Genomic DNA, 23,013 nt, shown 5'->3' with positions numbered 1-23,013 from the left:
AGAGGAAATTTGGCTTCAAAAACTCCCTTGTAACACATGTACATTAAAATGTTGTCATAGAGCTGTTCTGATACTTTTCTAAGTAATTAAAGCTTGCCTTTTTAAATTAAACAAATATAAAAAGTTATTTTTCACTTTATTTGTTTTTGAGAAGTCTTTTCTGGGACGTTCTACACTTCTGAGCTTTTCTAGAAAGAATCCACAAAGCCAGCTCTGATCTTTCCTCTTTATTTATGGACCACAGGCAACTACTGGCATTGGGGGTCTGAGGAGCTGATCCCAACCAAACAGCCAGGCATCCACATGAGCAACGATGTGTGGGGATTACTCTGGTCTCACCTGGCGGCTAGAAACTTTCACCTCTCAGAGAAGTCCCCCAGTACTCCTGCATGGGCTCATGCGAATGTGAAAAACCTTCAGGTGGCTTTCCCTGGATCAGCCAGAGAGCAAGGTTAGGTGGCTGAAGTGAATAAAGCCCGCGTGCCTTCCTGAAGTGTAGGTGAAATGGGATGTGAGGCCAGGCGACCCAAGTTCCAGCTGCAGCTCTGCTCTTTATCAACCAACTGACCTTGCGTGTGCTGCTTAACCCCTGAATCTGTTTCCACACCCCCAGGGCTGTTGTGATAATCATGTGACGTAAGTAGTGAGCGAACAGTAAAGGTCCAGACAGATGTGGGTCAGCGGCATCTTGTTTAGATTGTAAGAACAGAGGCCAGTGCGCATCAAGGTTGTATTTTGTCAGCATTTTGGATGGGAAACCTACGAAATCTCATGAGTCATTAAGAACGGGAACCCTGATAGGGCTGGGTTCCTCAGGGCCTGGAGTGGTGGGAGTAGGGTTTGAAATGGGGGGGTGGGTCTGGCTCCTTGGTGACACCAGGCTGCTGGCAGAGGGAATGTGGGGCACTTTACACGAGGGCTCTACATGTGGGAACACTGAGCCACAAAATCCGAGAAGCAGAAAAAGCATAAGCCAAGCTAGGGAGGAATAACCATGGAAGGGTATGGGGAGGACCACGTTTTCTGAGCATGGTGTCTGTAAACCCTTTAACAATAACTTGTTGATACGGTGGTTAAGAGCATGGTAAAACTATCAGGAGGAAGCAGTTGGAAGAAGGGATCAGCTTAACTTAATTTGTGATGAAGCCTTTGACATGGTCAAAGTGTGGCTGGTTCTTCCACCAACCAGTGTCACAGGCTCCACCCCTTGAACCTGGCCCCGCCCTCAGCCTCCTCGGCAGCATCTATTCCTGGGCTGTTTCTGTCTCTTTAGGACCCGGTTAGCTTGCCTGGGGGGTAGGGAACTTTGAATGGGTTTGGAGAACGGGGCTGCCCATCTGGCATAAGGTGCTGTGGCTCAGTGTTGCTGAGAAATACTCGCTTAAGACCTTTTGGCTTAATTCAGAGTTCTCAGCCCCACCCCTGCCCCCACTCCCACGGTGGCTAGCTTCACCGTCCACTGTGATGCAAGAGCCTCTGAATGGGTCAGATCCATCCCTTCCCACTGCAGGGAAACACAAAACACATGGGCCACCTGCTTTAGAGAGCAGAGCCCTGAAAGAACCACGGGCCTCAGCAATGCACGGTTGTTCGTCTCTCTTTGGCCATCTGGTTGTGGGAGATACAGCAAGTCAGGTTTAGCTCATTAGAAGTCACTGGGGCTCTCACTTTAGCCCTGAGATTTTTTTAGGTCAGGTAGTGTGCATGAGAGCAGACAAACGATTGCTATGGTGAGTTTCACTCCATATATTCCCACCCTCTCAGGCTGATGAAGAGTTTTGAAATCATCACATCCTAATATGGGTTGTGGCCTATTTGTGCGTCATGAAATCTATTGAATGGATTTTGATCAGCCTTTTAAAAAATATATAACAGAGCAGAATAGAGTATAAAATATCTGAATGCGTTACATGTAGTATGGGCAAATATTGCTACACAAAACCTTTGTTTCAGATGTGTGTTTTTGAGATTGCGACACCAAGGGTCTCGGTCAAGAAAGATTAAGAGCCACAATCTGGTAGCATTTCTCAGTGGAGCACAGTTGGCATTTTTGCTGGGCTAGTTCTTTGTTAGGTAGTCTGCCTCTTACATTGCAGAATTTAGCATCCTTGGCCTGCCAAATGCCAGTAACATCTGCATTCACTGTGACAAGAGAAACTTCCCATACCCTTATATTTCCAACTGCTCCCTAGAAGTGCTACTGACCCATTGCAAACTCTGGAGCCCCTAGGCTTGAAGGAAGAGGAAGCGACAACCTGTGGCAGCTCCGAGTGACCACACTTCACAGTCATGTCCAGCAGAGCTGTTTCCAACAGTTGATGGGCAGAAGGCAGTGAGGCAGATAAAGGGGAACAGAGAAGGGCTGTATTTTTTGTCAGCTGTACCACTGGCCACTCTCAAGAGTAAGGTGTGGCCCTGCCATATGGGAACACGGAGGCTTAATCTGTGATAAAACTTCTATCAGGGCCAGGTGCAGTAGCTCATGTCTGTTATCCCAGCACTTTGGGAGGGCAAGATAGGTGGAGGGCTTGAGCCCAGGAGTTTGAGACCAACCTGGGCAACATAAGGAGGCCCCATCTCTACAAGAAAATTTAAAAATTAGCTGGGCATGGTGGCGTGTGCTTGCAGTTCCAGCTACTTGAGAGGCTGAGGTGGGAGGATTGCTTAAGCCCCAGCAGTTAAGGCTTTAGTGAGCTGTGATCACCCCACTGCACTCCAACCTGGGTGACAGAGTAAGACCTTGTCTCAAAAAAAAAAAAAAAAAAAGCCAAAAAATACTATCACTTCGGACAGATTTTATGTCCTGCCTTCTCTGGCTTATCTCAAGGACACATTTATCAACTCCATCCTCCTTGAGACAAAAATAGCAGTTAAATGTAGTGCTTTTTACATTTGCCCTATCCTTCTTTACAGATACTGTGGAAGTGGCAACCATTGTCTAGTGCATTGATGAGGGAGCTAAAGTAGAATGGAAGGCAAGCAGCCCACACATGTGGCATTTTGCTCACAAACTCTTTGATAGGCCTCCTTGTATAATCAAATGGTACCTAGAAGATTCCTTAGTTGTTTTATTTCTTTAAATTAAATAAATTTGTACAGCAAGCCTCTGGTTGAATTGGGCCTGGTATCAGGTACAAGGTCCCTTCTAGCTCTTGGCTGCTTTCTCTCCAAAATCTTGGATCCTAAAGGCCTTAACTCAACAGAATACATTTTTTTCTTGCTTTTCCAAGGGTGTGGCAAATGGGAAAATCCATCTAAGAGAGGTCTTGGCAGTTTTTCTGAGCTAAAAAGTGCAAATGCATCATCGTAGGAGATAGTATTTAAAACTCCAAACAGGCTGGGCGTGGTGGCCCACGCCTGTAATCACAGCACTTTGGGAGGCTGAGGTGGGCGGATCACCTGAGGCCAGGAGTTCCAGACCAGCCTGACCAACCTGGGGAAATCCCATCTCTACTAAAAATACAAAATTAGCTGGGTGTGGTGGTGGGTGTCTGTAATCCCAGGTACTTGGGAGGCTGAGGCAGGAGAATTGCTTGAACCCAGGAAGCCGATGTTACGGTGAGCCAAGATCGCGCCATTGCACTCCAGCCTGGGCAACAAGACCGAAACTCCTTAAAAAAAACAAAAAACAAAAAACTCCAAACAGAGCGTTAGACTTACAATGTCTCAAACGTTCTGGGGCCACCACCACGCTGGAATACTGTTTCTTTCTAATGCAAAAAATTCCAAGATAGAATTCGGGAACCAGGTGCCATGAGAAATAGAAGTGTGAAACTTTAGGTCAATGACAGTGAAGTTGCAGTGTGCATAAGAAAGACCAGGGAGCTTCTTAAAATTGCCATTCTCGAGCCCGCAGCTATAGACATTCTGATTTAATAGGTTTTGTGTAGAGACTAGGAATCTGTACTTTTAACATACTTTCCACAGAATGATTCTGATGCAGGTGGGCCACAGGTGAAAAACACTAGTCTGTGGACGTGGCTGACCAATGCTGTTTGGTGGAGTGACACCCTCTAGGGCAGTGCTTAGCAGAGCATACAGAGACTTGAAGGCACATGATGAACATGGAATATGCATTTCCATTTGTACTTCTTATTTGTAATGGTCTTTACCCTGAACACCGGGGGAAACTGAGCAGGAGGCCCAAAAGGCACAGAAAAGAGCTTTGGATAGGAGTCAGGACATTTGGCTCTGGCTTTGCCCTGGATTAACAGTAGTCCTGGGCAATCCCCTTCTCTCTGAGCATGAGTGGAAGCTAGGCTTGAAGATCTCTGAGCTCACTTCTAGATCTGATATTTTTTTCTTTTTTTGTTTTTGAGACAGAGTCTCACTCTGTAGCCCAGGCTGGAGTGTGGTGGCATGATCTCAGCTCACTGTAATGCAACCTCCACCTCCCATATTCAAGCGATTCTCATGTCTCAGCCTCCTGAGTAGCTGGGACTACAGGCACACACCACCATGCCTGGCTAATTTTTGTGTTTTTTAAATAGAGATGGGGTTTCACCATGTTGGCCAGCCTGGTCTCGAACTCCTGACCTCAAGTGATCTGCCCACCTTGACCTCCAAAGTGCTGGGATTACAGGTGTGAGCCACCATGCCCAGCCTAGATCTGATATTCTATGACTGTATATCTGGGCCTTTTATTTGTATTAGACAGAAACATTAAATAATGATAAAATTAAAAAATGTTTAGTGATGGGTTATATGCCAGAATCATTTAATTTCACACTTTCAACAATTTTCTATTGTTATTACTATTTTTTAATTCATGAAACTTGAGGCACAGAGACTGAGCCATTTTCTGTGTTGCCCAGGCTGGTTCTGAACTCCTGGGCTCAAGTGATCCTCCCATCTCAGCCTCCCATCACCTATTTTCTAAGAAGAGGGGTACAGCTCCAGCTGGTAAAGAACGGTCTCTGGATTTAAACCCCTGCAGTCTGATTTTGGATACTTTATATTGCTCATTTGTCAGATGTTGGATGGGGGGGGGAGATCTTCTTTGTCCCTTGGGAATGGCCTCTATCTCCCCCTATTCTGTGGTTTTTGGAAGCCCATAGTCATTTTCAATATTTAAGCACATTCCCAGAAAACTAATCTTCTTATGTTCACCTCTGATGCTGGGCTCTTGTTTCTAAGCTCTGCTTATAACTCATCACAGCATCCCACGTGTGCAGCCTTTGTTCTGTTCTATTGACCAAGACATTGTATTAATGTCTCAGTTGATATCCATGAAAGTCCATTTTTATAAAGCATTCGTGCGTCGGGTAAACTTGAGTGAAGGCTGTTGTTGCTGGGGGAAGGGTCATTGCAGGAGTGCTTTCCATTTACTGGAATGCAAACAGCTGCAAACCAAGCATTAGACATAGGATTTTGCAAATGTTCTGGGGGCGCCCCCATGCTGGAAATATTTCACTGGCTGCTTCATCACACAGAACTTCTGGCCTCACACTATCTTGATGGTGCTTATCATCCTTTAGCTGGGTTTCCCAAAACGCAGAGCCTGAGGCAAAGACTTCTGTGCCACTTTATGAAGTTCAGTCCCAGGAAAGAGGGAGGGGGAAAAGAAGCAGGGAAGAAGGAAGAGCAAATAACAGGTCTTATATATAAATGAGTCCTCAGTCTTGTGGGACTTTTTTTTGGAGAAGCTGCTACTCAGCGTGACTGATATGGGAGAGGGAGGGAGAAATAGCCATTCACTGGTTTCCATCTCTCATTGTTCAGAAGCTGGCCACATATTATTTCCTTTGCATTTCCAAGTTACTTATGCATGGGCAATAAATGAACCCTGCAGCATCTCATGTCTCAGGATTAATATAGAAGTCCCAAAGTAGGAGGCAAGAGTTATACACTTTGGGCATAAATGAAGGCACTGCCAGGTTTACCCGTAACTGGAGTCCCTGGTGAGTTGATCTCTGCAGCAATGGCTGTGGCTGGAATGAATGACCACTTGGAGACAGGAAATCTGAAGGATTTGAAGTAGTGCATTAGAGATGTGTAGCCTAGTTTACTCCCTGCACTGCTTAGGTTTGCCTTCCCAATAGATCTAGCTCCTATGCTATCATATAGGATCTTCAATTTTGAAATAATATGATGCTCTCACTTATTTTCCTTGTATGCATGTGTGTGTGTGTGGGGTGGGGTGGGGGGGGGGCAGGGTCTTGCCATGTTGCCCAGGCTGGTTTTGAACTCCTGGGCTCAAGTGATCCCATCTTGGCCTCCCATCACTTATTTTCTAAGAAGAGGGGTACAAGTCCAGTCAGTCACAGAATCCCTTTCAAGATCATAGCCAACTGAGATCTCTGAGAAGATTTTAGCCAGGACAGTGAAACAAGCCAAAGTCCCCTCAGCTGTAGCTAGTGTCATGTCCCTCCTCCCCCACCCAGTCTGATTTCCTTTATTCTCAGCCCACACTTTGGATGATCTGGCTTGCTAGCCTAGTGAGGTGACCTAGACCTTTATCCTTTAAGGGTCTGACCTCTCAGCCGCCTTGATTGCTTCATGTGCCCATTTGCTATCATTACAGGATATGCATGCACCAAGAAATACACCAGGACATTCCCTGGATTGTAGATAAATCTTCTCTGCCCCATAAAGTAGCTGCTACTCTGGCTCCCGGTGGCCATCAGGGCTCAATAGCCCCACTTATGCAGTCACTCTTTTTTTGCCTGCTTGCCCACTGGCATGAGGAGCTCAAGGTAACCAGATAGTGGTCACAGCTTCAAGTTTAGTGGCCTTATTGTATCTTTTGGAGGAGTTCTTCTGCTGAACACCAGCACCTTTACCCCACTAGAGCTTAATGTTTCAGTGGATCACTGGAAGAGGAAAAGGACTTAATTCCACCAGTACTCTAGTTTTTGGAGAACAACAATATGTATTGGCCATTAATTCAGTGACTATCCCAACCACATTCTGGAGGAGAGTCCCACAGCTCAGCCCCAGGTTGTCCCTAAGCTGGTGCCTTAGCTGAGCCTTTAACAGGCCTTTCCACCATTGTATTAATCTAGATGTTTGTGGGGTATGTGCTACATAATCAAGTCAATGGATTCCTTGATCATTCACTCGTTGTCACACTGCTTTTGCCATAAAATGAGTCCCTTCATTTGAGGCAATCTTGTGCAGACACCATGCTGATAAATCCAACATTCTGCAAGTCTTTGAATGGCAGTGCTGGCAAAAGCACTTGGTCAGGGAGGGCAAACCCATTTCCATTTGGGTACTGATGGTGAAGAGGAAGGACTTACTCAGGACGGAGACTGAGGGGATCAACTTATCACCAAGGAGTTGGCTGGTCTTTCTGAGGAATGGTGCCATATTGAGGGCTCAGAGTCAGTCTTTGCAGCTAGCAGGCTAGGCATTCATCAATGTCAGCAGCTATATCTACTTTAGAGGGATGGGGCCCATGCTGCTGGGCCTGTGCTTAGCATTTACCGCTGCCATCATTGTCACTGTTTAAGACTCCTCCCTGTTAGCCTTGGGATAGTCAAGGAGAGAGACTGACTGACATCCACAGGGTCAGTCACCCTGTCACCTGGCAGTTGAATATCTCCTCTGTGGTGGATGGTTTCTTGTGAGCATTGAGATACAAAGACCAACACATGTGCTCATTTCTGTAGGTCAGTCTACATTATAGTTCCCTAGATCTCCTGGTTCCAGATCATCCAGTCTTGTCTTTCAGGCTTCTGGCCAACATCCAAGACATTTGCCCACTGTCCAGGCATCTACATACATCATAATACTATACCACCTCTCTTTCAAAGAGGTTGACCAAGTGCCCCACTCATGGTTCTACCCCCTGGGAGGAGTTCTCTTCGCCATTGTCCTTTGGGGCCACCCTTGAGAGGGCTGCAATGTAGCAACAGCTAATTTCAACTAGCACTGACATATCACACAGGCTTATGCGTGAAGCAGCCTGGGTTCTTTCCTAAGCTGATTACTGGTTGTAGGAAACCACCTATGAAGCCCTAAGTGTGAACTGAAGAAGGGGTGTTGGTGCAAAGCAGTAGGTGACCTGGGACTCTGGGCTACCTTTTCACATAATTTACTTGTGCTTTCTAGACCTTTTTAGGCCTGATCTCAAATATAGAATTGGCATAGATAGTCTTAGCTCCTGGCAGAACACTTACATTAACAACCTGACTTGTAGAGTCTGGTAGGAAAAGTCAGGTGGAAGTCCTTGAAACTACTCCCTTTCCCCCACTTCAAGATAGTAGATCAAAAGCAAAATCACCTCTCAGGAACTATCGCAGCGATTAGAACCCCTATCACGACTTAAATGAGGCAGGTGTGGTAGGTCCTATTACAGTTCCATTAATTGGCTTGCATAGGCTCCTGCGAAAGCCAAATCTACTGTGGCAGATGATAGTGGATTTCTGTAAACTTGGCCAGATGGTAGCATCCATTGCAGCTGCCATGCCAAATAGGGTATCTTTACTGGAATATACCAACATAGCCTTTGCCATGTGGGATACAACGTGACCTGGCAAAGTGGAATCACAAGGAAGATAAAAACCAGTTTACTTTTACATGGCAAATTCAGTAGTATATATTCACTGTTTTGCCCCAGGAGTGTCATAACAGCTCTTCGTTATAATATAGTCCATAAGGACCTTGTTATTCCAACATGCCATGGACTATCCTGCTGGTCCCTTATACTGGTGACATCATGCTAACTGAAGATAGTGAGCAGGAAGGGACAAGTGTCTTAGATACTCTGTTAAGATGCATGAGTGCATCGGAAGGTGAGAGATAAGCTCCATCACCTGTCTCATCCTGGGTTATTCAGACAGTAGCATCTGAAGCTAAGTCTTGTGCGCCTCTGTGGCATTAGGGAGTGTGATCTTAGGGAGCAGAAGTGAAAAGGAAAGGGAGGCAATGTAGGAGGAAGAGCCCCATAGGAGGCATTAAACATGATGGATTACTCCACAAGCATTGTGAGACCCTCTTCTGAGATGCCTTATAAATTACTTTCTTGGCACAGTGCATCTGGAAGAGGAGGGGAGAAAAATATATCTACTGGCTTCCATTGGCTGAAATTTTGCCCCATAGGATGTTATTTGCACTGTACTTCCAGGTTGCTCGTTGCAGGCACTAAGGATAGTGCTGAGGATGTCATGCCTTAGCATCAACAAGGAAGCCCTGTGGTGGAAGTGAAAGGTGCTCAATGTGGACATGAGGCCAGGGGCTGTGGGTTGTACCTGCCTGAAGTTGGTGAAAGTCCAGGTAGAGTTGGTCTCCACAGAGGGGACTGCTGCTAGAACAAGTGTCCAAAGACCCTGGAGACAGGTGAGACTAAAGGAATTTCAAGCAGCTGTCTTAATTTGGATTCTCCCAGCAGTAGACTTGGAGGCAAGGATTCCACTGCCAGCAGTTCACTTGGTCAGTTTTCTTAAGAAGCACTGGAAGGGGAACGGGGAATGAGGCAGCCAATAAAGAGTGAGTGCACAATACCCCAGTGGGAAACCGGAGCTCAGTCCTGTGTAAACTCTGGATAGAAGTGTAGAATGTATGCCTGCCCAGGTGTTCCCACCAACTGGGTAAGGGGGCTGAGATTCTCATCCACCAGCTCCTGACCATCACTGATTGAGAGCTGCTTGGGGAAGGGGGTTGCTCCATTAATTTCCCAGCACTTTTGGTCCTCTGTGCTTGTGGGCAGAGCAGGCTCCAGGGACCACAGAAAGTGCTCAGGTGAAGGGATGCAGGTGCAGGCATTTGGAAGACAACCACCCGGCACATACATGATCAAGATGGAGGGGATCTGGACAGGATGTTGCAGTGGCACGTAAGAGGTGTCTGATACATTCTCCCCCCTTTTTCTTTTCCTCTTGGATTGTCAGATTTTCAAATCCATCATTTTCTATTATGTTGAACCAATGACTCTAGTCTCAGCCCGTGGTCCCTCTTTGCATAACCAAACATATCAAGATGCTCAGCAGAACAAATGGGTCCTCCTTGGAAGGTAGTTGTGGGTTTAAACAGTCATTATTTTCTCTTGGGTATCCAAAAGGCAGCTATCTCTTCAGTTTTTCTAGCAAATTCTATTCTAGTTAGCTAGTTAAATCTATTGCACTTTTTCTGCACATTAAATCAGATGACACGGAAGCTCTAACTACCTCCTATAGACGTTCTTACCACAACTCCACAAGGGAGGCCTTATACCCATGTAGTGAATATACTGAGGTCTAAAATGACATGTACTATATTCTTGGTAACTTCTTCCAAAACCAAAGTTTTGGATGATTTCCACAGATTTTTGTGCCCCTTCCAACTGCTTAAGACAGTATGGAGAATGCTTTTGGATACTGAGTTATCAGGGACATTGGGTAGATTATGGGAAAATGGAACAGCCTATTAATTTAGTTGAGTCCTGCAAGAGTTGGGACATAAGATCCCCAGTCTTCATACATCCCAATCTCACAGATTACACTCAACGGTGGTAAACAATTTAGATCAGCTTGGGTATGACACAAAGCTTCCTCTTGGCCATTTCTACAACTTAACATTGAATGGAAGGAAATCACTTAAGCCCTAAAAACACGGTCTGGCAGGAGGTAAAATGTCTTGCTTGGCTTCCTGCCCCATCCCTCCCACACCCACAGCTGGGACCATTTGGCCCCCACTTCAGCTCCCAGGCCCAAGACCCTCCCTGTTCTTCATCTGTCTGAGTTCAGGGACAAGCTGCAAACTGAGAGCCCTTCTTGAATATGAACATATTCTGGCTCCCCAGGAGAAATAGGTGCAAAATCAACAACCTTAACATGAGTCTATTTCCAGTCATTTGTAGAGGAGAGGTGTGCTTTGGGGAACTTCATTTTTAGATTCCAGTGAACTGGGTATTATCAGTTACACAGAACCAACAAAATATGAAATGTGCACATAGGACTTCTCTGCAAGAGTAGTAAAGGAATCTGTTGCCTTATGCATATGTGTCTTGGACTGATAAATTGGATCACAATCAAGCCTTCACCCTTCAGGTTGTATATGTAACTGAGCAGGTCAGGTTTGTTTCATAATGGCACCTTCATTTTTGTTTTTTTCAATGTACACACTTTATTTGTATATTAAACATGTAGAAATATGCTCTTCCCCATCTTTCTTTAAGCATGGTATTCTCCCTATATATCTTCTGTGTACCCATTTTTAATGGGAACATAAGCATTCAACCTATTCCATTTTTTCTTATATGCTAAGGCAGAGTGCAGCTGTAATAAGGGGCAACTGATTCTTAGCTTTGGTTTGGGGGACAATAGGCGGTGGTGGGAACTATGGCAAACTGGACAGTACTGCCTTAGCTGAAGGCAGCAGCCTCTATTCAGTGCCAATCAATTGTTGGCACAGAGAATGCAGGCCCTATGTCGCCAGGTTTTCCAAACTTTCAAAAAGAATCCAGAAGTCTCAATTTTAATGTGCAATTTTCTAATTATCAAATATTGCTAGCTAATTTAATCTAGAGGTTGACACCCAGGAGACTGGATAAAACATATCTATGGGCAAAGTTGAACGCTGGGCATGGTGGCTTATGCCTTTAATCCCAGCACTTTAGGAGGCTGAGGTGGGTGGATCAATTTGAGGTCAGGAGTTTGAGACCAGCCTGGCCAACATGGTGAAACCCTGTCTCTACTAAAAATACAAAAATTAGCTGAGCGTGGTGATGGACGCCTATAGTCCCAGCTACTCGGAAGGCTGGGGAGAAGAATCACTTGAACCCAGGAGACAGAGGTTGCGGTGAGCTGCCATTGCGCCATTGCACTCCATCCTAGGTGACAAAGCGACACTCAGTCTCAAACAAAAACAAAAACAAAAACAAAAAACAAAACAAAATTGAGCCCATGGCTGCCAGTTCACAATCTCTGGTTTTAAAAGTGTCAAACAGAACCCTAGATCTATTATGTAGCCATAACTGATGTGGTTTTTCTAAGCAGTATAGAAATAAGTTCTAAGAAAGTCAATTATATTCCTAGTTAATGTGGTACTTTACAAACAATAGAGAACCATAGAATTATGAAAGCAAATTCCCTATGTTTACTGAATCATAATAAAATAAGGTTAGGCCCATTACAGAGTGGCTGCAAGTGGGAGAGAATTTACATTCACGGGGAATGTGAACAGATTAGGAAAGAGGCCTCAAGTGGACAATTTTGTTGGGATGCACTTTGCCTTATGTGTTAGCTCCACATGGGGCCAACCTGGTTCTCGAGCTGCTTTGGCTACTGGAGACTCAGTCCCTTAAGAGGTTCATCTAGGGTCCTCCTTCCGTCTTGCCAGTTGTTCCCCTCCACAGGCTGCAGTACCAGTGAGAAGAATATCCACAACCTCTAATAATAGAAGCCAAAATCCAATGGACAGAGAGCACTGTGGTTTACCAGTAGGTGGTCCCAACAAGGGGCTCACAGCCACCATTCAAATCAAGGTAGTTGTGTCCATTATACAGGTGGAGAAATTTAAAAATCAGACCAAGGGCAAGATTTGCCCAACTTCACCCTGCAGCCAGGGCCAGCATTGGACTGGAACCCAGACTCCCGATCTCCAACCCTGCCATCCCTCCTCTGAGCCCTCACCACCCAGGCTGGCATGAACCCTTTCATGTCCGAGTGCTCTGTGTCTCCCTGTGATTTTGCTCTTGAGGGTAGAGAGTGAGTCTGATCCTCTTGCTTACCGGCAGGCAGCATGGCTGAGTGGTGAGGAGCATGGGTGTTGCATCTGCCATGCTTTAGCCTTGGAATGTTTTGAACCTCAGCTTTCTTGTCTGTGAAATGGGGATCATGACAGTACCACCTTCCATGGCTGTTGTGGGTATTAAACGAGATAACACAGCTGAAGCATTTAGCACAGGGCTTGGGACATAATCCACACCAAGTAAGCATTAGTTGCTATCTCCATTCCCATGCCATCTTCTCTGCAAGGCTAACTCACTTGGCAAGAGGTGACCCGTCCTCTAGAGAGTGGAACTGAATGAAACACAGGAACTGACCACAAAGCCACGGCCCACGGTGGCTACTTGATGTGTCAGGAAGAGAGGTAGGTTCCTAGCGTTTCTCTGGCTTCAGAGCTGTCCAGGTCTCTGCTAACTTCAGCGGTGCCTCTTCTCACCCGAAGATCTCACGCTATGTGCCGGGTGTTAATAATAAAAAGCGACCATTGAGATCGCTTTTACCTAGTGCCCTGCGATAAGCTCTGAACAAATGGGTTAGTCTGCCCTGCACCTCCTCACTCCCACTGAGGGCTTTTGGAGGCTGAGCCTGGTTCATGACCCCCACATCTCATCACAGGGCCTGGTGTGATGCCTCATCCAAGACTGTGCTCCTTCATTCATCCAGCGTTTATTGGCGTCTCCTACTACCTGAGCTGTTTTAGGCAGGGAACAAAGCAAAGATAAGCTCTCCTGGAGCTCACATTCTGATGAAGGGGGCAGGCAAGGTATAGACAAGGAGGAAAGCCCTGGAATCCAGTACATTAAAAACTTTTATTAGGGCTATCTCTGATGCATTTAGTTGTATGTATCACTTATGGCCCCAGGCACGTCCATTCCTGGGCATTCAAGTCGGTCCATGTGTCAGGCGTGCAGGGTGGGTCACAGCAGCTAGGAACTCAGTGCAGCTTGGGACTTTGGGACATTCGCTCCACCTCTCTGAGCCTCAGTCTCCTTGTCCATCATATAAGGAAATCACTGATTCCAGCCTCCCTGGGCTGTGGAGAGGATTCCCTCGGCGGCTGTGAATGAGTGCTTTCTCTGAGGGTCAGTCCCAACAGGACAGACTTAAGGGCTGGAGGGAGCCGCATCCTGTTTGCCCCAACGAACGCGGGCGCGGGGCTTTCCTCGCAGGTTACATAAGGCAGTCACGGTTGGAGGCAACAGAGGGGAGCGCACGTCGCTCGAGGGGGAAAGGGGCGTGGGGAGGCGGCCAGGGAGGCCAGTATCCCCGGGGCGTGAGTGCGCCGCCGCTGCCCGAGGTGGGGCGCAGCGCGCGGGGGAGCGCAGGGCGCGGCGGAGTCGGGTTTCAGAGCGCGGGTGACTCAGGGCGCGGGCCGGGAGCCGGGATTCTGACCGCCGCCGCCGCCGCCGCCGCTGCCGAGCGCCGCCTTTGTTCCCTGCAGGAAGGGCGAGCGCGGCGGCCAGCGCTCAGCGCCCCTTCGTCCTCCGCTGAGCTCCAGCGCTGTACTCGACTCGCCGCGCGCCTTCCGGGGCTCCGCAGACCCGCGAGATGGCACCAAGGTAAGACCCGCTTCTCTGCTTCCTCGGGTCCCGGGCCCCTCCAATCCTCTTGCCCGCCTCACCTTTTCTCCCTCGGACACTTCTTGCAGGAGGAACAACGGGCAGTGCTGGTGTCTGCTGATGCTACTCTCGGTCTCCACGCCCCTCCCTGCAGTCACCCAGACCCGCGCTGCGACAGGTAAGCAACCCGGCCTGAGGGTGGCACCGGCTGCCCCCGCACCCGTGGGGGAAGCTGGTTTTGGCGGCGGACGCGGCTGCCATGCGCGCCTCATTCCTGGACATAAAAGGGAGTCCTCGCCACTCTGTGCGCACTGGCGGTCCCGCGGGCGCCTACCTCCTGGCAGTGCAGGGATTATAGCTGTGAATGGGATCGCTGGGCAACTTGGGCGGGTGGAGCGCTGTCTGAGCACCCGAGATGTCTGAGCTGGGCGCGGAGCCTCCAATCTTAGGCAGAGAGGGAGTTTGGAAACAGCGCCAGCGCCAACAGCCTCAGCGCACGCAGCGCCAGCGCTTAGGTTGTGCGCGCTGGTTGGCTTCTGGAAAGGGCAGGTCTGGTGCCTCTCCGCACACAGGTGCGAAGCATGAACACTAGCAGGGACATCTGGGGCTTTTGCTGCGCAAGAAATAACGGAACTGAATTGCTCGGACGCTTAACCCAGCTCTGAGTTACTTAAGCGGTCACGCTATCATGGGCAGTGGCTCCACCGTTGATGGAAAGAGCTGTGGCCTGGGAGCCAGTGATCTGATCCCTTCCGTTCTCCGGACCTCAGTTTCTCCAGCAGAACTCAGGCGGTTGGCTGAATAGTAAGATCTAAGTTAAAGCAGACCTAAGTTAAAATGGGCCTCAGTTAAGGTCAGACTGTCTGGGTTTGAACTGTGGCTGGCTGGGTGATCTTGGGCAATGGATTTCATCGCTCTGTGCCTCAGTTTCCCCATCTGAAAAAGGCGACTAATTAGACCATTTTACCTTCCTAGAAATGCTGTGAAGATTAGATAAACTAGAAATAATGTGCTTTCCATGATTCCGGTACATACTAGGCACAAAATAAGTGGTAGAAATTACTGCTTGATTCTTGCGGTAACTATGTGTTGGAAAGCAATGCAGGTATTTTTATTTTTATTTTAGATTCAGGAGGTGGTCATGTGTGGTTTTTTACAAAGGTATGTTGCATGGTGCTGAGATTTGGGCTTCTATTAATCCCATCACAATGCAGGTATTTCTATAACACTGAGGTTGAGACAAGCTTAGAAAATGGCCAGTCCAAATCCAGGACTTGAATCCAGGTCTGCAGGCTCTTGCCCTTGCTCAGCTCTTTCTCTGTGCAGTTTTGCAGAAGAACCATGATTTCTGTAGCATCTGACCCCTTCCCCTTTGAATTTGGAGGATTAGTACACAGCCCCAATTTAATAAGGGAGAGAAAGTCTAGGAAACAACCTGTAGTCTGCCCAAAGAAATGGGATTGAGAAGGTGGCCTTGGTTAACTCTTTGTTTGCCTGAAGAAGCCCAAGACAGCCGACTGTCTCCTGGGCAACAACACCCAAATCCGATGATAGCTTTTCCTGCCAGAGCGTCCAGCCTGGCATTTATTGCAGATCAAAGGGCAGCTGGGGTATAGTTTTAGCTTCTCAGCCCCATGGCTCATGTCAGAAAGTTGCAATTTTGCATATGATATAGGGCCATGCCAACTCAGTGGCAGAGGCCAGCTTTGGGTTCCATGGTCTTTTGTGAACTTTGCTGCAACTTCCAGTTTCCCAAAAGGAAGAGGGATCTGGGGATAGGAACTTTGGTGTTTTTTTCTCCTCCTGTGTGTGTCTCTAGGATCCCTCAGTGTCAGGGCTGTTGTTTCTCACAAAGGAAGTCCTATTCCCATTTATAACATAAAAAGAGAGGCCAGCAAACCTTCAGGAGTTGAGAAAGGGTCTAGGGAGAGCCATTTGCAGCTGATGGGTTTTCAGTGCCCCTTTGGGGATATGAAACTATTCCTAAAAATGTGAACTGTCCTCCTGCAAACTGAATTTTTAAGGCAACTTAATATTGCTGATACTTATAAAACACTTCCTGTGTCCAGGTGGAGGTGTGAACATGTTCATATTTCATTCATGCAGTCCTTATAACCACTCCAGGAGGTGGGAACTGAGAACAGTTATTATCTCTGTTTTTCAAATGAAGAAGCAGAGGTCCAAAGTCACAAGACTTCTAAGTGGCTGGGGTGGGATTTGAACCAGACAGTCTGACTACAGAGTCCTTGCTCTTAACCATCCTAGTGTGCAGTTAGAGGAGCTTCACGGATGAAGAAGGCTTTAGGGGCTTCATGGTCTCCAATGAGCCCTACAATCTGAATGTCACAATGGTAACATGAGTCCATTGCATCTGCATGGCATTGTGCAGTCTTCAAAGCACCATGTCACCTTCACCAAGTTCCTGGAATCACCACACAGCAGTGCTGAGAAGTAAATGAGGCCGTATCTTACAGAGAGGATGTGACTTCCTCAAGGCCACATGACTGTAACTGGGTAGATCCATAATAGCCCTCCCACATCTGTGAACTTCAGGGCTGGTGCTGTTCCTTCCATAGGGCCACTGCTCAACTGGGTATGAAAAACAATTGCCAAGACTTGATAGTACTACGAACCAGCAGTGTTCTAAGTGCTCTGCCGTGAATGAACTCACTCAATCATCACAACAACCCCATGTCTTGTCCCCTTTTACAGATGAGGAAACTAAAGCACAGTCATTTGCCCAAGGGCATATAGCCTTCAGTAATATAAGCACAATTTGAGCCCAGAGGGTCTGACTCGAGAATCTGTACTCTTAACCACTATGCTGTATGCTTAAGTAGCGTGGCTTCTGAAAGCATGTTTGTAAGTGGGCTGTTATGAGCAGAAACGCATGTTCCCAACGATTTGGCAGTTTCTTAAAATGTTAAATAAATGCTTACCCTACAATCCAGCACTTCCCACTCCTAAGTATCTACTTAAGGGAAAGGAAAGCATATGTCCACCCAAAAACTCATATGTATATTCATAGCAGCATTATTGATAATGGCCAAAACTGGAAATAAACTGATCCTTTAGCTGGTGAATAGAAAAACAAAATGAGGTGTATCCATTTAATGGAATACTACTCAGCAATAAAAAGGAATGAAGTATTGATCAATGCTACAACAACATGGATACAACTTAATACCATTAAGCTAAGTGAAAGAAGCCAGACATTAAAAAGCAATACATTGTAAGAGTCCCTATATATGAGATTTCTGTAAAGGTAAAACTACAGAGACAGAAAACAGAAGCAGAGAATGACTGCAAATGGGGATGAGGAAACTTTTGAGGGAATGTTCTAAAACCGGATTGTGCTGGTAGTTGTGCAACTCTATAAATTTACTAAAATCATCTAACTATACATTTAAAATGGGTGTATTTTATGGAATGTAAGCTATGCCTCAATAAAGCTGCTTATTAAATAAAAGAATGCATTTTCCCAGAGCATCTAGGCACCAAATCTGGTGGGGCTTCACAGTGGGGTTCATAGCCAGCCTGGTACAGAGCTGGCACACAGCTCACAACTTAAAAGCTGCTGGCTTCTTAGGGCATTGATTCTCTCAGAAAATGGGTCCCGAGTTCCTCCTGCACCTCCAAGCCTCTGGATCGACTCTCCCTCCCATCCCTGAATGCCATTGTGGGCCCAGGACAGGGCTCCTTGGCTAGGGGTAGAACACAGGCATATGGTTTTTTGCAGATCATTGATCTGTTAAAAAATGGGTCTTTGTAAACTTCCTGATAGCCCTCACGCCCTAAAACAGCACAAGTTCAGGTATTGGAAAACCTGGGTTCCAATCACTGACTTCCTCCATGAAGTTAGATGAGTTGCTTTTCCCACTCTGAACCTCATTTTTCCCATCTATGAAGTAGAGAGGCAAGATTCACTCATCTCTGTAGTCCTCATTTAAAATGTTGGGAAACAAAACAAAATAATATTTTTCTAGTTTGAGGTTTGATTATTTCACATAGTTCAGTTCAACAAACCCATTCTGTGCTGGTCCTCATGCTGGCTGGGTACAGAAAGGATTTGGGTACACAGCTGCCCCAAGGGGGTCATAGTTCACAGGAAGAAAGAAAGGGCCACAGACAACTGTAATGCCATTTTTCCTGAGCTCTTCTCATCTACTATTCAGAATGTCCCATGTGCAGCCAACCCCATCCTCCTACACCATCCTGTTTAAAGAGACACTTGTCAGTGGGTGTCACCCACATGGCCTCTCGTGCCTCCAGTGGTCAGGGTTGAGCTAGAGGACAGCACCAATCCTTCCTTTTCCTGGTAAAATTTCAGTGTCATTGGAATACCCAATATTTTAGAAGATAAGGGGGCTATTGTCTAGGTAGAGATGGTGGTGTCACAAGTAATTTGCTCTTGCTAATAAAGTGTTGATGGTTGCAAATTATTTACTTGTCTTTAAAATGTTTTATTGTGAAATACAACATCCATTCAGAAAAGTGCATGCTAAAGTTACAGTATAGTACAATGATTTATCACAGAGCAAATATTTATGTAATCCAGATGAAGATATAGGATAATCCACAGAAGCTCTCCTGAACCCCTTTGCTGTGGTTTTATTTTCCATTCTTCCTGTCTGAGGTAACCATTACCTTGACATTAATAGTCATCACTTTCTTGCTTTTTAAAAATAGTTTTACTATCTAAGTGTGTATCCCGAAATTCTGAAGTTCTGTTTTACTTGATTTTGAACGTTTTACAGGCAGAATCTATTCCTTGGTGTCTGATTCTTTCAATAAATAATAAGTTTTGAGGTTTATTCATGCTGCTGTATGTGGCTGTAGTTCATTGCCATTGCTGTGTAATATTCCATTGCATTAGCATAGCATATATTACTTATCCATTCTCCTCCAACATTTGGATTGTTTCCATTTGGGGCTAACGTAATAGTGTTGCTCTGAACATTCTTGTACATTTCTTTCGGTGCACATGTGCATGAATTTCTGTTGGTTCTATACTTAGAGGTGGAGTGCTGAATCAGAGTGTGCATATCCCCCAACAGAGTAGACAATGCCAGCATGTCTTCTAAATGGTTGTCCAGATCTACACAGCTACCAAGAAATGAGGACCTTCATTTCTTCACATCCTCACCAGCACTTGGTCTTGTCACTGAACTTAACTTCAACATTTCTAACGGGTGCATATTTGAATCTTACAGTAGCCTTAATTTCCATTTTCCTGATTATTAATTAAGTGAATGACCTTTTCATATGTTTATTGACCATTTAGATATCCAGACTTACTTTTTATTGAGGTGAAATTTACATTATATAACATTAACCATTTTAAAGTGTACAACTCAGTGTCATTTACTACCTTCACAATACTGTGCAATCAACGTCTCTATGAAGTTCCAAAACATTTTCATCACCCCAAAAGAAATCTCTATGCGCATTAATCAATCGCTCCCCATTCCCCTCTTTTCCCAGCTTCTGGCAGTCACTAAACTACTTTCTGCCTCTATGGACTTGCCTATTCTGGATATTTCATGAAAATGGAATCACACAGTATATGATCTATTGCATCTGACTCCTTCCACTTAGTATAAAGTTTTCATGGTTCACTCATGTTGTGTCATGTGTCAGTACTTCATGCCTTTTTATGACTAATATTCCATTGTGTATATATATATATATATACCACATTTTGTTTCTCTGTTCATTTGTTGATGGACATTTGGGCTATTTCTACCTTTTGGTTTTTGTGAATAGTGCTGCTCTGAACATTTGCATACAAGTATCCAGACGTTTGACAGCCTGTTTCTACTTCTTTATATCTAGGAGCAGAATTTCTGGTCACGTGATAATTCTGTGTTTCAAGTATGAGGAACCCCCAAACTATTTTCCACAGTGGCTGCACCATGTTTACATCCCCACCAGCAATGTATGAGGGCTTTAATTTTGCACATCGTCGCCAATGATTGTTTTCAGTTTTTAAAATTATAGCCATTTTAGTGGATATAAAATGGCATCTCCTTGTGGTTTTTATTTGCAATCTTTCTTTCTTTCTTTCTTTCTTTCTTTCTTTCTTTCTTTCTTTCTTTCTTTCTTTCTTTCTTTCTCTCTTTCGTTCTTTCGTTCGTTCTTTCTTTTTCTTTTTCCTTCCTTCCTTCCTTCCTTCCTTCCTTCCTTCCTTCCTTCCTTCCTCTCTCTCTCTCTTTCTTTCTTTCCTTCTTTCTTTCTTTCTTTCTTTCTTTTCTTTTTTTTTTTGATGGAGTCTCACTCTGTCATCCAGACTGGAGTTGGTGGTGCATCTTGGCTGACTGCAACCTCCACCTCCCAGGTTCAAGCAATTCTCCTGTCTCAGCCTCCCAAGTAGCTGAGACTACAGGTGCGCCCGGCTTATTTTTGTATTTTTAGTAGAGACGGGAGTTTCACCATATTGGCCAGGCTGGTCTCGAACTCCTGACCTCATGATCCGCCTGCCTCGGCCTCCCAAAGTGCTGGGATTACAGGCGTGAGCCACTGTGCCTGGCCTATTTGCAATTTTCTAATGACAAATTACCTTGAGCATCTTTTCAAGTGCTTCTTGGCCACTATCTTCTCTGGAGAAATCCTGATATGAATGGGAAGCATATGAATTAGAGCAGCGCAGAACTTCCCTTTAACCACACCACTCTTGCTCCCTGGCAGTCTGACATGCTTTTCTGAGTGAGAGAGATGTGGGTAGGAGTCACACCTGAAGTTTTGCCTCATTGGCCTCCAGTCTCCATCTCCCAAAAGACAATTGTCCAGAGCTGGCCACTTTGTCCAGAACGGGACTTTAGCCATTTGTCATTATTATAAATAGTGCTGCTGGGACATCTTCAGACAAATGGCCTTTTTCTTTTGGATTATTTCCTTTGGCAATATTTCCCCTCAATGAACTCACCCATCAAAGAACAGAACTGGTTGGATAGTTCTTACTATGTATTTAGATGGATTTTTCTTATTTAATCATGATGCTTCCTAGTTCAATTGCCCTCGCTGGGTTCTCATTGTACCTGGGTTGGAGTCATGCTCCTGGCCCCAGAGGACCCTGCCTTCCTCCACTAACACTAAGTCCCTATGGAGTTCAGCTCACATCAAATCACTGGCAGGCTTCTGAATGGGACATGCAACGTCCCACGTCTGTGCTTTTGCATAGGCTAGTGCCGTTTTAATTTTACTATTTTTTTTTGAGACAGGGTCTTCTCTGTTGCCTAGGCTGTAGTGCAGTGGTACAATCTTAGCTCATCGCAGCCTCAAAGTCCTGGGCTCAAGGGATCCTCCTTCCTCAGCCTCCTGAGTAGCTGGATTACATACCCTCATACCCAGCTAATTTAAAAATTTTTGTAGACATAGAGTTTTGCTGTGTTGCCCAGGCTGATCCAAAACTCCTGGCTTCAAGCAATTCACCCTTCTTGACCTCCCAAAGTGCTGGGATTACAGGGGTGAGCCACTCCACCTGGCTACCAGTACCATTTTAAAAATGCCTTTCCCCCACAGTACCTGGCGATCCCCAAATCATCCTTTTAAGATTCTGCTCTGGGAAGCTGTCTCTCCTCTCCCAGGCATCATGAGCATCTCTTGGTCTCAGGGCTCCTCAGACTGTACCGTGACCACACATTAGTTGCCTGCCTCCCCTGCTACATGGGAAGTTCTATGAGGCAGGGATGGGCCTGTCCAACTCTGAATCCTGGAACAGGGATCCCCGGCACAGGGACTGGCATGAAGTGGGTACTCAGCATACTTTTTCAAGGAATCAAAGAAGGAATGAAGGAGTTAGTCTAGTCTGTGGTCTAATGCATCAACTTACTATGTCCTCTGTGGTGCGTAAGTCATCCCAATTCTTCCATGGCTTTGTCAGCTGTAGGGTGACCTTGACTGAGTACTCAGGGAACATTATAGGGCTGTCGTTTTCTTCAATAGTGTAATAACTAGTTAGGCTGGAATTCACACTAATGTTACTTTGTTCTTTATCTTTCTTATTACATTAATTGGATAAAATTTATTTTCCAGCTTCTCTCTACTCATCTTATTCCTGACTTCTCAGTTTGTCAAAAGTTGTGCATTTATCTTTTTTCTTCTAGCTAAATATGTAAGTTGATTTTCCAGTTTTCTTTTAATATCTACAGCTTGATCACTTAAAAGGAACCATAGATTAGGATATAGTCTCTCTTTTTTTAGATAGGGTCTCACCATGTTGCCCAGGCTGGTCTTGAACTCCTGGGCTCAAGCAATTCTCCCAACTCAGCCTCCCAAAGTGTTGGGATTACAGGCATGAGCCACCACACCTGGCCAGATTACTGCATAATCTAAAGCCAGTTCTTTTCCAAAGTGGTCCCCAGGTTTCCCCAAAGTACTAATTAAAGTGTGAGCTATTGTACCATCATTGTACTGCCCATCATTGTTGTGTGATATCTTATTACACAATATTTTTTCTTTTAATGATATACTTTTTTTTCTGGTATCTCTGTACCACTGGTCACTTTCTTGTGTTAATGTGTGTATGTCATTTTAAATCCATACAATTTTGATGATTGTTACTTTGTGGTATGTTTTACAGTCTGGTAAGATAAGTTACCCGTGCCTGCCTCCTTCATTGAGCCATCAATTCTTTAATATAGGTTGGCTTATTCCATAATTTCTGCATAATATAATCAGATACTGGGAGTATAGCAGTGGTACTGGGTAGGTGAGGGTTGTAAAAAGGAGGCAATCTTACAATAAGACTCAGTTTAAGGCATTAATGTCTGGTGTGGAGAATGGATAAGCAAATAAGACCTCAA

At 45.5% G+C, this 23,013-nt stretch overlaps 1 protein-coding gene across 2 annotated transcripts in view; it reads left to right on the top strand.

The window, feature by feature from the left end:
• Positions 1-13,586: 13,586 nt before the first annotated feature.
• Positions 13,587-23,013, top strand: part of COL15A1 (collagen type XV alpha 1 chain) — a 127,172-nt gene continuing 117,745 nt past the window's right edge. Inside the window, exons 1-3 of one of the 2 annotated variants that reach the window (XM_077965657.1) lie at positions 13,587-13,732; positions 14,092-14,209; positions 14,299-14,387. In XM_077965657.1, the coding sequence (XP_077821783.1) occupies positions 14,199-14,209; positions 14,299-14,387 (100 nt within the window). In that variant the 5' untranslated portion in view covers positions 13,587-13,732; positions 14,092-14,198. Of the gene's footprint in view, positions 13,733-13,779; positions 14,210-14,298; positions 14,388-23,013 lie in introns of those variants that run through there. The other variant, XM_028835028.2, reaches the window with a different exon arrangement.

This window comes from Macaca mulatta, chromosome 15 (genome assembly GCF_049350105.2).
Source record: "Macaca mulatta isolate MMU2019108-1 chromosome 15, T2T-MMU8v2.0, whole genome shotgun sequence".
Lineage (NCBI taxonomy): Eukaryota > Metazoa > Chordata > Mammalia > Primates > Cercopithecidae > Macaca > Macaca mulatta.
Note: the sequence above shows the minus strand (reverse complement) of the source record. Positions and strands in the feature narration are given on the sequence as shown.